This window comes from Crocuta crocuta, unplaced genomic scaffold (genome assembly GCF_008692635.1).
Source record: "Crocuta crocuta isolate KB4526 unplaced genomic scaffold, BGI_CrCroc_1.0 scaffold64, whole genome shotgun sequence".
Classification (NCBI taxonomy): domain Eukaryota; kingdom Metazoa; phylum Chordata; class Mammalia; order Carnivora; family Hyaenidae; genus Crocuta; species Crocuta crocuta.
Genome location: NW_027530640.1, coordinates 2,008,288 through 2,021,307, shown reverse-complemented (window position 1 = coordinate 2,021,307; position 13,020 = coordinate 2,008,288). Strand labels below are relative to the sequence as shown.

At 35.3% G+C, this 13,020-nt stretch overlaps 1 protein-coding gene across 1 annotated transcript in view; it reads right to left on the bottom strand.

Annotated features, from left to right (window-relative positions):
- Positions 1–13,020, bottom strand: part of SLC12A2 (solute carrier family 12 member 2) — a gene marked incomplete at its 5' end in the record, with an annotated part of 96,953 nt that overhangs the window by 28,790 nt on the left and 55,143 nt on the right. Inside the window, 6 exon segments of the mRNA XM_077768863.1 lie at positions 363–474; positions 5,890–5,989; positions 7,514–7,669; positions 9,024–9,125; positions 10,229–10,352; positions 11,394–11,501. Coding sequence (XP_077624989.1) covers positions 363–474; positions 5,890–5,989; positions 7,514–7,669; positions 9,024–9,125; positions 10,229–10,352; positions 11,394–11,501 — 702 coding nt within the window.

Genomic DNA, 13,020 nt, shown 5'->3' with positions numbered 1-13,020 from the left:
TTCTCAGAACATTATGAGAAATGTCAGTAAGAAAACACACATACTGTATTTCATTTAGACTCCTTAGTGATCAAGGAGCTACTTTTCTTAGCCAAAACATTCCGTAACAGAAATATAGTTTGCTAAAATCTCATAACAAATAAGAAAAAAAGAATCAAAACTCTAAAATCTGTTCTCAGTAGAGGTTCTGAGACAGTTTGGAGGCAAAAATATTTTGAAGAAAGTAACTAACTTCAAAAACGCCCAAACAAACTAAACATACTTATCTTGTCAAATTACTTCACATCTAAAAAGTCCCATGAACTACAAATTATATACAGAGTAAAGAATGTTTTAATATAGAAAACAAAGTGAACACTTACCATATGTACATGACTACAGATCATCAACCCAACATTTTTTGTGAAATCATGAACAAGATGAAGTAAAGCTGGGCGCGAGTTTGGAGCACCTGTCATAACAAGACACTGTGGCCTAATTTAAGATTGAAAAATAAAACAAAATTAGAGATTAGATTTTTGATAACATGCACATATTTTACATTACTTCTCTAAGAATAGGTTATTACCCTAGAATCTCTCCTCTATGTAGCTGTTCTCAAGACACAGGCCACAGGAGTCTCAAGAGAAGATGACTTTTAACCAGGGTTTCTCGGTACATGAGATACGCACAAACAAAACTTCTTATAACAAATAATCATGCCAAATGATTACACATCACTTGGTAAGATTCCACATCAAGATCTGGTAGGTATTACAGGAAGAAATGACCATGCTAATTAAAATAAATGTAACCATTTTTTACTTGTAAAGGTTAATAAATATTCCAGTTCTTGAGAGTTCCAAAACTTCCTAAGAGCTTGGCCTTCCCTTCATGTACAAAATAGGTTGCCTTCCTTCTTAGCTTGATCCTATCATAATGATTTCTACTTTCTAATATCAGCCCTGTCATCTAGCTTAATTTTAACAATGGCTATTGTATCAGTAAAATCATCAATGGTTGATTTGAAGGTTTCTATTTGAAGTAAAAGTTTTAATTCTAATTAATTATGGTAAAAATCAAAATTAAATTCAATTGCCTTTGTAAACACAATACAGTGGCATGACTTTCATAAATTCTTGACTCTTGATTTTAACGGAAAAGAAATGGCAATCAGTGTTGTTTAATGAAAAAATATGCAAGTATGCAATTTATAAGCTGACACATTAACAAAGATTCTTTAAAACAAGAATTTATATAATTAAAACAGACTTTAACAAAAAGCATATAGACTAAAATTGACTTCACCACTAAATTGGTAGGGTAGTTCCTAACTTCATAAAGTAAGCATGAGAACTTGAATAAAGACTACAAAAACGAAATCAAACAAAAAAACTAACTTATTCAGAATTTTAGCAATTTATTGGTTTATTCTGAAAAACCAATTCTGTCTGGGAGAAGGGCTTTAGAGCAATCAACAAGAAATCAGCCTCAATGCCCCAGACTACTAATAGTGCAGTCTCTCTCTCTCTCTGAGCTTTAGCAGGTTAAAAAGCTCCACAGCTAGAAATTACACAATTTCTATCCTTCCTGGTAGTTTACCACTGACCCTGTGAGTGGCTTACAGCCCATATAAGGAAGCTGGCTGCCCTCCATACTTTGTTTCCCTTTCCTGTAACCTGATGACTCTGACCACACGGACAAAAACACCTCCTAGGAAACGGCAGGCTGACAAGATACAAGGAATGTGGGACCTGAATGACCAAGTGTAGTAAATCCGCCTGCCATGAACCAACCATCTGCCTCTGGGCTACCATGTAACACGAACGTTTGCTTTATATAACCACTCTATTTGTCAACTTTCCTTACGTGTAGTGTAACCTACACTCTAACATAATCTATTACTACAGTTAAAGAACTGGTAGCCCCTATCTTTACTACATGGTGAATATACCACAAAGGCGGACTTTGGTATAGTTGTATCACACCAAAAAACAAAAAACAAAAAAAACAGAGTACAAAATATATTAGGGATGCGAATGAGTAACAATGACAGAGGGTAAACATCTGCTCTTGTGTTTTAACGCCTTCCTCAAAACACTCTATCATATAAAGGGATTCTTAAGGAACAAAAATATGAACAGGAGAAAACACAGTAGTGTGGAAATACTGAAAGCTAGAAAGGAGATGGGAGAACAAAGGATAGGCCAAATCAGGAAGAAGCTAAATCCTAAAGCTGAAGAGAAAGCTGTGAACCTACCTGATTTTACACCTAAGAATCACCAAAATGCCTGTAAGTTAGAGGCAGTAGGTGCCAAGTAGCAGGAGCAACGTATTAAAGAAACCAAAGTGAGAAGCACTGGTTTCAACTCTGCGTAAGGAAGAACTAGAAACAACCAAGTCACTTTCATCACCATCATGAATACCTCTCTCTGTCCTTCCCCAATACTGTCAGGCTAAGGCTTATTTGCTAAAAAGGGGCTCAAAACCACAATGAGATATCAACTCATAACACTTAGAATGGCTAATACCAAAAAGACAAGAAGTACTGGTGAGGATGTGGAGAAAAGGGAATGCTCAAGCACTGGCGTTTCACAAGAGTCAAGACAGGGAAGCAACCCAAGTGTCCAGTGACAGATGAATGAATAGATACATGGTATGTACATACAACGGAACACTACTTGGCCATAAAAAATAATGAAATCTTGCCATTTGTGACAACATGAATGAACCTAGAGGGTATTATATTAAGGGAGACAAGCCGGACAGGGAAAGACAAATACCTTATGATTTCACTTACATGGGGAGTCTGAAAAACGAGACAAAACAAACAAGCAAGGGATAAAAAGACTCACAAATCAGTACAACAATAACAACAAAGAGAGAAAAAGATACATAAATATAAACAAACTGATGGCCACCAAAGTGGAGGGAATTGGGGGGGGATGAACAATATGCGTGAAGGAGACTAAGAGGTATAAACTTGCAGTTAGAAGTCTTGGGGTGAAAAGTATAGCACTGGGAATAGTCAAAAATACTGTAATATACTGTAAGTAAGCTCTATGCCCAACAGAGCACTCGCACTCATGAGTGACCACGAGATCAAGAGCTGCACACTCAGCTGCACAACTGAGCCAGCCAGGCATCCCTAAAACTAATTTATATGTCAACTATACTGTAATGAAAACATTTTTGGTCTGTGACACACTAGCAACAACTGAGGGCAGAAGCAGCTACTTTAATCATGGCAGGAATGGAGAAAACATTTACATACTGAATCCTGAGATCTCCAGACCTCCTTTGCCACCTGACTCTTAGAACTTGAGTAGCCAAGACTTTTATCAACAAGCAAAATATTCAAAGATTCTTTTCTGTGAAGTTTACTTGTATGTTAAAAAAACCCTTCAAGATGACTTAAATTTCTCAAAGAACCAGCAAAGCCACATTCATCTCTCTTAAGGACTTCAATGACAAGCTCCAAGTACCAACACAGAGTTTCCCTGGCCAAGGACCACGGTTACTTCAGACAAGGCTAAATCTTGTCTGAAACAGTTCAAGTTCAAGAAACAGGAAACAGTGAGAAAGACATTTCAAAGAAACAGAAACTAAAAAGTGAAGAAAACAACATCTTTTGCTAAGTTTGGTGAAGGATGAGGTAGTGATATGTATAAAATTAAGTAAGCAAAGAAAGGGAAAAAAATTTTTGTTCCAGAGAAAACAAGAAAGCTGTAGAGGAAAGAAAAAGGAATCATAATTATCACGTGGCTCAGTTATGAATCATTTTAAAAGGTCACTGGGGTGCCTGGGTGGCTCAGTCAGTTAAGTGACTTTAGCTCAGGTCATGATCTCACACCTTGTGGGTTTGAACCCCGCATCGGGCTCTGTGCTGACAGCTCAGAGCTGGGAGCCTGCTTCAAGATTCTGTTTCTCCCTCTCTATCTGCCCCTCCCCTGCTCACGCTCTCTTTCTCTCTGAAATAAATAAACATTAAAAAAAATTTTTTTAGGGGCGCCTGGATGGCTCAGTTGGTTAAGTGTCCGATTTTGGCTCAGGTCATGATCTCATGGTTCGTGGGTTCAAGTGCCATGTCGGGCTCTGTGCTGACAGCTAGCTCAGAGCCTGGAGCCTGTTTCAGATTCTGGGTCTCCCTCTCTCTCTGACCCTCCACTGCTCACAATGTCTCTCTCTATCTCTCAGAAATAAATAAAACTTTAAAAGAAATTTAAAAAAAATCTTTTAAAGTCATAAAAATATAAAAACCAAGTATGACCTAATCAAAATAATGATATAAAAATATACTCTGGGGTTGGGGTAAAGGGAAGAGTGCATGTGTTTAGTAGGCACATGTGGATGAAAGCTATCAATTAAATTAAATTTAAATTAAAAATCAAAAAGTACAGGAAGACAACCATAATGCTGGGGAATATCAAATAATTACTGAATCAATCAGCTAAGACTTGAAAGAGGTTGCCTGTGTGTGTGGCATGACACAAACAGGGACATGAGAAGTCGGGCAACTATGGATTTTCATGATTTTCTCTAGTCTCTCTCAACTATGTTCATGTGTAACTCTGATAAGGTTTAAAAAGCCATACTGGAATAAAGTACATCTTTTCAATGTTCCCATTACTATAACAAAGCAAAGCAAAAGGTATGCATTGATGGCAAATTAACTTCGAGTCTTGGTCATACACTCAGTTCTGGGATACAACTTTTTACCCAAAGGGATGAGTTCTATTTTCAGTCATACTTGGCATCAACGATTCAAAATGTGCTAAAATTAAAGTTTTCCACCCAGGGCTCTCATTCCTTTTTCTTTTCCCAATTTCACTCTACTCCAAAGTTGAACATCTGTGGTCTCTGGAAACTTTTCATTCTAGAAAAAAAGGGATGGGGGTGGGATCCAAAAAGTAACACAAGAATACATGAAGGCTTTTCTTACTGGGAGAAAAGTGGCAGAGCAATTCTTTTCTGTCACTCATTCACTCCTCAGGATTTCTTTAAACAGTATTTCCCCTTTTGGTTTATTGACAGACATGGAACATATTTCTTTATTATTTGGAAGCCAATGAGATGTGAGTACTCATGAGTACAGAAAGTCACCTGCTTACAGCCAGGCTTAACTGAACAGTATGAAAGAGACTATTTAGATGAAGTTTTTTAAAAATGGTAAGCCTACTTTCTGCAAAATGCAAATAATAATCTACAATTACTAAGAGTCAACATAGGGAAATAATGAGACTTCTTGATTTAGAGAGGTATGTATCAGTAGCACTTTAGTAACTGAATTTCATCAATTATTAGAAGCATGTTGAATTAAGCAACAGTTTTTATTTTTTAAGGAATAGTTTTTAAGTTGATGATTAACACACTACTATAAAATATGGCATTTATTGAGTAAAATAGTATAAATGCTCTTTAAGACATTGATACTTTATCACCAAAACTGGTTTCCAGTAAGTCAATGAGGAGAGGAAAAAAGCAACTAACATGAAAATATTTAGTGCCTTGGTAAAATTACAAAATAAAGTATGTCAAAAAAAAAAAACCCTTAAAAAGCTCATACTTTGTAATTATACAGTGCTTACTCAACTTTACTGGCCACAGGGGGAAGAAATTATTCATTTTATGATAGTTGAAACTCCACTTAAAAGCCTTCAAATGAGAGACTTCTCTTTTACAACTTTTTTGTAAATTAGATAATTCACCTCTTTGTCAATTTTTGATAACTAAGACATTTTACCCTTGTTTATGAATACACTGCCCATTCATATCCAGCCAAAACAAAAACCAATATTCTATGCTTTTAGGAAACTTCTCAGGAAATATCAGCAGACGAAAATATTACCCAATAGTTAAAGAAGTGATGGACACCTAAGACCGATATCTCTGTGTCACCTTGCCGCTCACCTGAAGTTTTTCACATGGTCTTCCACTCCTGAAAGACGAATTGAATGCTGCAGAGCATTTAGGTACGTCAAAGCTTGTGTAGAGGATCCCCAGTTCACGTCTGTGGGAAGACAGTGTCAGGCAGCAACACACCAGTATTAACCAATGATCAATTGCCAGGTTGAAGCACAGAGAAGTAAACGATAGTCTCATATATAAAAAATCAATTGCTGAAATAAAGCAATGCAGTGACAATGCTCAATAGTTCAAGTGCATGGCATGACACTATGATCATGCTACTCTGAACTAGAATTGCATTTTTTTTAATTTTTTGATGTTTTTTATTTATTTCTGATAGAGAGAGACAGACAGCATGAACAGGGGAGGGTCAGAGAGAGAGGGAGATGCAGAATCTGAAACAGGCTCCAGGCTCTGAGCTAGCCGTTAGCACAGAGCCCAACGCAGGACTCGAACCCACAAACCGTGAGATCATAACCTGAACCGAAGTCGGAAGCTTAACCGACTAAGCCCCCCCAGGCCGCCCAGAATTGCATTTAAAGAAAAAGTACAATTTAGGAAAGACCAAGGTGATAGGGCTACAGACATGCTGTGCATGCAACTCAAGAATGTTCCACAAATAATTTTAAAATTATTGTTTCTGTAGCCAGAGGCCTAAAGAGAAAGAAGCGATCTCTGACATAAAGACTGAAAAACTCTGAAAGTACCATTCATAGTACTTAGCAGTTTAAGTTATTAGAAAAGGCAAATTGTACTGTGCACTGAATAAACAGCCTGGACATCAAATATGACCTTAGAAATTTGTTCTTTTAGAGAAATAATTGTTTGTAAGATGGCTAAAACATTACCTTCTTTGTCCATTTCATTTCTAAAGCCAGCACTCTAATCCAAAACCTCATTGCATCATATCTGGATTACAAAGTGCTTCCTCAGTTTCAGATGACGACACTGCAGCTACTCTTGTAATTTCTTCCTAACTGTGTCTACTGGGGCCAAAACTTGTCCAACTTTTCTCACTGGCTCTGCCCTCAGTTTTACAGTCCCCACGGTACACTGGACTGGTCCCAGTATATCTGAGGATCATCTTCTTATGTAGAGATACATCCATGAGTTATCAACGCAACACGTTCTGGGAAATCTTTAACTATTTCCTAGTTAGAACACATTTGTCAAATGCTCCCTGCTATACGGTGAACTAGCAGGAAGATACTCTATCTTTCTAATACACCGTCCATTCCATGCAACTTACTATAGCAGGTGATAAGACTGGAGTACTAACATGTATGCTTACTGGGCTAACAGTTACCACAAGAGCTATTCTACAAAGTCTAATCCTTCCAAAGAAAATTTTTAAATACAGTGAGGATCACCAAAATGTTAATAATACAAATGTCATTTTTCTATAAGTAGCATTAGTTAAATTTACAGGCAAATATGAAATTACATAGAATAAAAGTCATGTGGTAATTATTTCACTAAAATTACATATATTTGGAAATGAATTATTTTAGGTTTTACACAAAGCACCTTTCAAGTACACAGAAGACGAAGCTTAGATAGGAAAAATAACAAAGAACTTCTAGGTATCTTCTAGTTTGAAATAATAAATATAAAAAAAAGTACAGACCTGGTTTTTTGTAGGTCACATAAATATACAGCCCAAGGACTATGACGTATGTTAACAATGCAGCCCACCAGTTAATGACAAACATCACTATGCAGCAAAGAATTGCTCCAATCAGTGATATCCACATGTTGTAGTATTTGAAGGCAGGACGCCATCCTAAGAATCACAAATAAAACAGATACATACAAGTCCGTGAAATACCTTATGTGTTTTAGACAATGGTACATATCTGTGCACAAAATAGCTTTCTTTGTGGCCGCTTTAAACATTCAGTAAAGGCTAATCTGTAAAAGTAAATTCATGGAGCATTATTGAGCACAATTTATTCTCAGAATTTCTGAAGGCCATGAAGAGTGCACATGTATTTAATTCCACTTAATTCTAGGGATCAAACCTATCTTAGTGAATGCTAAAAACTACAAAATATTGAAAGAAGGTTTCAAATTGAGTTTTTAACAGTGTGCCTGTATGTTCTGGATTTTAGCATGAAATATATCCATATTCTAATGCATATACAAAAGAGTTTATACAAAATTTTCTGGAAAATTGTTAAAAATTCTTCTAATTGCTAGAAAAAATAACAGTTGGGTATAGAAACTTCTCTTACCATATGATAAAGTATTTATGAATTGAGTTCACTCTAAAAAAATGCTCAAGAACATGTTTTTAAATTTTCATTCCACAGCCGAAAATATTGTTTAGAAATCATTTCAATACATTTCATATTCTTTTTTTTTAACTAAACTTTTAATTGTGAAATTACTGCAGAGTCCCACACAATTGTGAGAACGAATCCAGAGAAATTCTGGGAACTTTTTACCTAAGTTTAACCTCAATGATAACATCTTGCAAAGTCATACAAGATCACAACTAAGATACTGATATTAATACAGTCAAGACAAAGAACTCCAATATAAGCATCTCTCATGTTATCCTTTTACAGTCTCATATACCCATCTCTAAAATGTGTGTGTCCCATGTTCTACATTTTATCTTCCCTGTTCCGAGGGCTTTTAGGTCCTTACAAGGAAAAGTGCTTTTGTTCCTTCAATTCCTTCCCTGATGTCCAACTGTTGTTATGATTTATAACAAAAAGCCCTCACTGAAAGCAAATGGGGCAGTTTTTCAGTTCCTAGAGACCCTTTACAACACAACTCCACAGAACTTACTGTGTTAAAAATCTTTTTCTGGACAGGTAGGCTGTATCATAACCATGTTCTTAGAATAAACAATAAAACTGGGAGAAAATAATTCTTTCATAGTATTGGTCAGAATTTGAGATTAACACTATCTTAAATACTTCCAAGACAAGGAACAGTACACTACCAGTCAACTTCACGATAAAGAGACCTCTGAAGACTCCCTTAACTTGACTCTACTGTAAAGGTTGACTGGGCATTAATGGGCTAATCACTCACAATACCATCTTTTAAAATGTGTTGAAGTTTTATTTTCTCTAAAATCAAAGACATTAACACATTTACAGAACTTTAAGAAAATGTAAAATCACCTGGAGACTTTGCAAGTGATGCATGGAACACTGAAAAATTGATCAAAGCATAGGATGCAAGGAAGAAGTTAGAGATAATCGGAGCAATAACATTCAGTTCAGCTGCAAAAGAAACATGAGGCATATGTTATATACTTCATAAACATTATAAAAGTTACATATTATGTAACATTTTAAACCTTTAGATGATAGTGTAAGGAATACCCCTATACCCACACTTAAGATTTAATGAACACTTGCATTTTGCAATATATACTTTGTATACTTCACTTTTCAGAAATTGACCCCTGGGTCCGTAGTTGAACCCTTTATACCTCATTCTTCCAAAGTGGGTATATTTTTCCAGTGAAATTATATAGTTTTACTAAACACATATATAGCCCACAAGTTTTATGCAGTACTGTTTTGGGTATTTCCAAAGTGAGACAAATACCGTATTTATCTTTTTGTAATTTGGTTGGTTACATTTATTAATTTGAGATTCTGATACACGATACATTCTGTTATATTCTGATATAAGAAGATAAAACTTATTCATTATATTTACTCCTCAATATTAGTCTGCAGTTTCATTCTTCTGTTAATAGGTATTTAAGTTGCTTTCATTTTCTATTATAAAGAACGACACTAAAAATATCTTTGGATATGGTTCTGTGGGCATATATGCAAGTTTCTTTAGGATATATACTACTAAAGACAACTATTGGACTGTAAGAAACTTTACTCAACATCACTGATTTATTCTCCAAAAATAGCCATACCAAATAGATACCAAGCAGCATTACGTTAGAATTAGTTTCCATAATCGGTGGTCTAATTCAGACTTCTAATAGAAGTTCACTGTCATCTTTAGCAGTGGCAGACTCACTTACTTTACTTGTGATCAGAGGCAAAAGTGCCCAAAATTAGCTCAGGGAAGCCTCTACCTTCAGGAAGAGCACTGAAATTCTTTTCTGTATGCTATCATTTTATTTGTTCCAGGGACAAGAACCTAGGAGTTCCCTCTGATGGCAGTAATTTTTCCAAGCATGTATTGAACACTATTATTTGCAGTATTTTCTATGTACATTTTCATTTCATAAAAAAAAAAAAAACAACTAACTTAGTTTACTAGGCAAAGTAAGGTTTTGTTTATAATTCAATGTTTAGAGCTCATACTATAAATGTTCCAAAATCTGTATTAGCACATCATTTGTATGACTAACCAATTAAGATGAATCCAAGGGCAATTAAGAATGTTAAGATGTAGCCACGAAGAGGTTCATTATTTTTCCCATAACCTTTAGCAAACATCTGGAAAGCTGGGTAGATGTTGTCCTTACATAGAGCCTAGTGAAGAAAGGCAAATATGAGAAGAAATATAATGAAGTTAGACACACAGACTTCCGTACAGTTATAATAAGTTACTCAGAATTAGAACACAAGTTTTCTACTTCTTGGTCCTCTTTCTTCCCACTGTGTCACACTGCTTTACCTACAAACTATAAAGTAGATCAAACATTTCAAGTATCAAAAGGTAGCTGGTAGAAAATAACACTCAAGTTTTTATCTACCTTATCCTACTGTCATGGTGAAATTCTTTTATGAAGAAATATGTCAGAGAAGTAGGCATATAAATAAAAGAAATCTGAAAACTTGAAGAGTATGACATAGGTGTGACCTATATCAAGGGAAAAAAGTCTGAATCCTAGACTTAAAACAGATAAAAATCCTAATTATAAAAGTTAACCGCTTTTCCTAAAATTTTACTAAAAATCGTTTTAAGAAATATATTCTACATTGACTCTACTCACTGGCTACAACTATAATATCAAGAATAAGGCTGCAAAGTCAATATTTCATTGGTTGGATCAGTAATAAAAAGTATTTCCTATTTAGTGTTAGCTGTTTACCTAATGTTCATTGAAGGGATATAACATGTGCCTCATTCATCTTTATACCCTGAGTAGCTAACACAATGTGTGGCATATAGTAGGCATTCAAACGTTCATAAAACATACAGGCTGTCATCATGCTAAGGTGCACAAGGTCTTTTTAATTCTTTTGATTTATTCTTGGACTGCATTCCTTACTCTTAGTAAGACACTATACAAATTTGTGCAATGAGAGTATACTGGAAAAACAAAAATCCATCACCATTTGCAGAAAGACAATTCAAGGACTATATCCTCACAGTAGGCAAATGCACTCATGTTTATATAAATAGAAATGTTCACAAAATTAAACATACCTATCTTGAGATGTGTGCATATATATATATATCATACATATATAAAGGCAAACGAAAGATTTGCAAAGTTAAGAATCCTAAAGTGAAATTTATTCCTGTAACTTCCCTTTCAATAAAGCTTGTAATATGAAAATACCTACCTGAAATATTTTGGGAGCACTCACAAGGGACGCTAATGCAGAAGAAAGAGTGGCTGAAAAGATACCTGCAGAAATTAATGGTGCAAATCCTGACACCATGCTCATTACCTTTAAAAAGTAACAGAAAGGGAAAATTAAGTCTTACTAACAATTCAAGAAAGAACAAAATACTATACATCTTTATTATGCTAATGAAGGAGACTAGCATCAGGGGAATATGATAATAACAAACAGTAACGGTTATGTGCATTACAAATTCCTAAAACTGATTAACCAGTAGCCCTCACCTTGCATCTTTATATTTGGTAAAATTTCAGACACATGGCAGACAGAATAGCATATGAACCACCAAGTTCATATCACCTACTTTCAATAATGGTCAGCTTGGGACCAATCTCACATCATTGTGAATCAAACCCCAAACATCACTTAATAAATAAATGTGTCAGTATGTACCTCTAATCGGTACAAACTTTTAAAAACTGTAACTACAATGCCACTGGCACAGGTTAACAAGTATTTCCTTAACATCACCAAATAGCCTATCACCATTCATATTCCCCAAGTTGTCTATCTTTTCTTGCCTTTGTAAATAGTTTGTTTAAATGAGGATCCACAAAAAGACCACTCATTACATTTGGTTGAATATTTCTCTTAAGTCTTTTTCAATCTGCACGTTCACTGTTTTCCTTTACATTTTATTATTTTTAAGCCATTCTCTTGTAGAAGCCTCTGTGGATTTTGCCAACTGCACCTCCAACTTGTGTTATCTAACCCATTGCTCTCACCTCTGTATTTCTAGTGAACTGACAGATCTAGACAGTGCATCAGAATCAAGTACAAGTTTTCTGGCAAGATTATTTCAAGATGGTGCAATGCACTTCTATCAAGAAGGCTGTTTTTCTTTCTTCTTTCTTTCTTCCTTTCTTTCTCTCTCTCTTTCTTTCTTTCTTTCTTCTCTCTCTCAGGTTGTTTTTTTCTCTTTTCTTTCCCTCCCTCCCCCTTCCTTCCTTCCTTCTTTCCTTTCTTCCTTTCTATGAGATTGGCATTGTGGTTATGTTTTTTTCTTTTTAAAAAGAGACCTCAACATTTGGAGCCTAATGTGGAAATATTTCTCCTTGAAAGGATGTAAGTCTATGATCTGTCTTTAAATAATGTGGGAAGTAGGAAGTTATAAATTAAACAAAGTCAGCCAAACATGGGCGATTGATAAAAGCTGATAAAGTACATTACACTATTTTCTCTATCCTTGTATGTGTTGAAATATTTCCCTAATGAAGTTTTAAAAAAAAATAGATTGATCATTTAGATCATGGGAAGACAACCAGATAAATCCAAACTGAGGGGCAAAACACAAAGGAATGAGCCTGTAGCCTTTAAAACAGCAACACCCTGAAAGATTAAAACAGGCATGCTGGAAACTCCTAGATTAAATGATTTTAAAACAACATGGTGACTAAATGCCATACGTAACATAGATTGGATCTTGGATCTAAGAAAAATAGCAGTCAGGGACATTACTGGATCAGGTGGGGAAAATGAAGATGGAATATATATTTAGGTAATTGTACTTCAACAACAATGACTTCCTGAAGTGGGAAAAGTATGCTGTGCTCATATAGAGTAT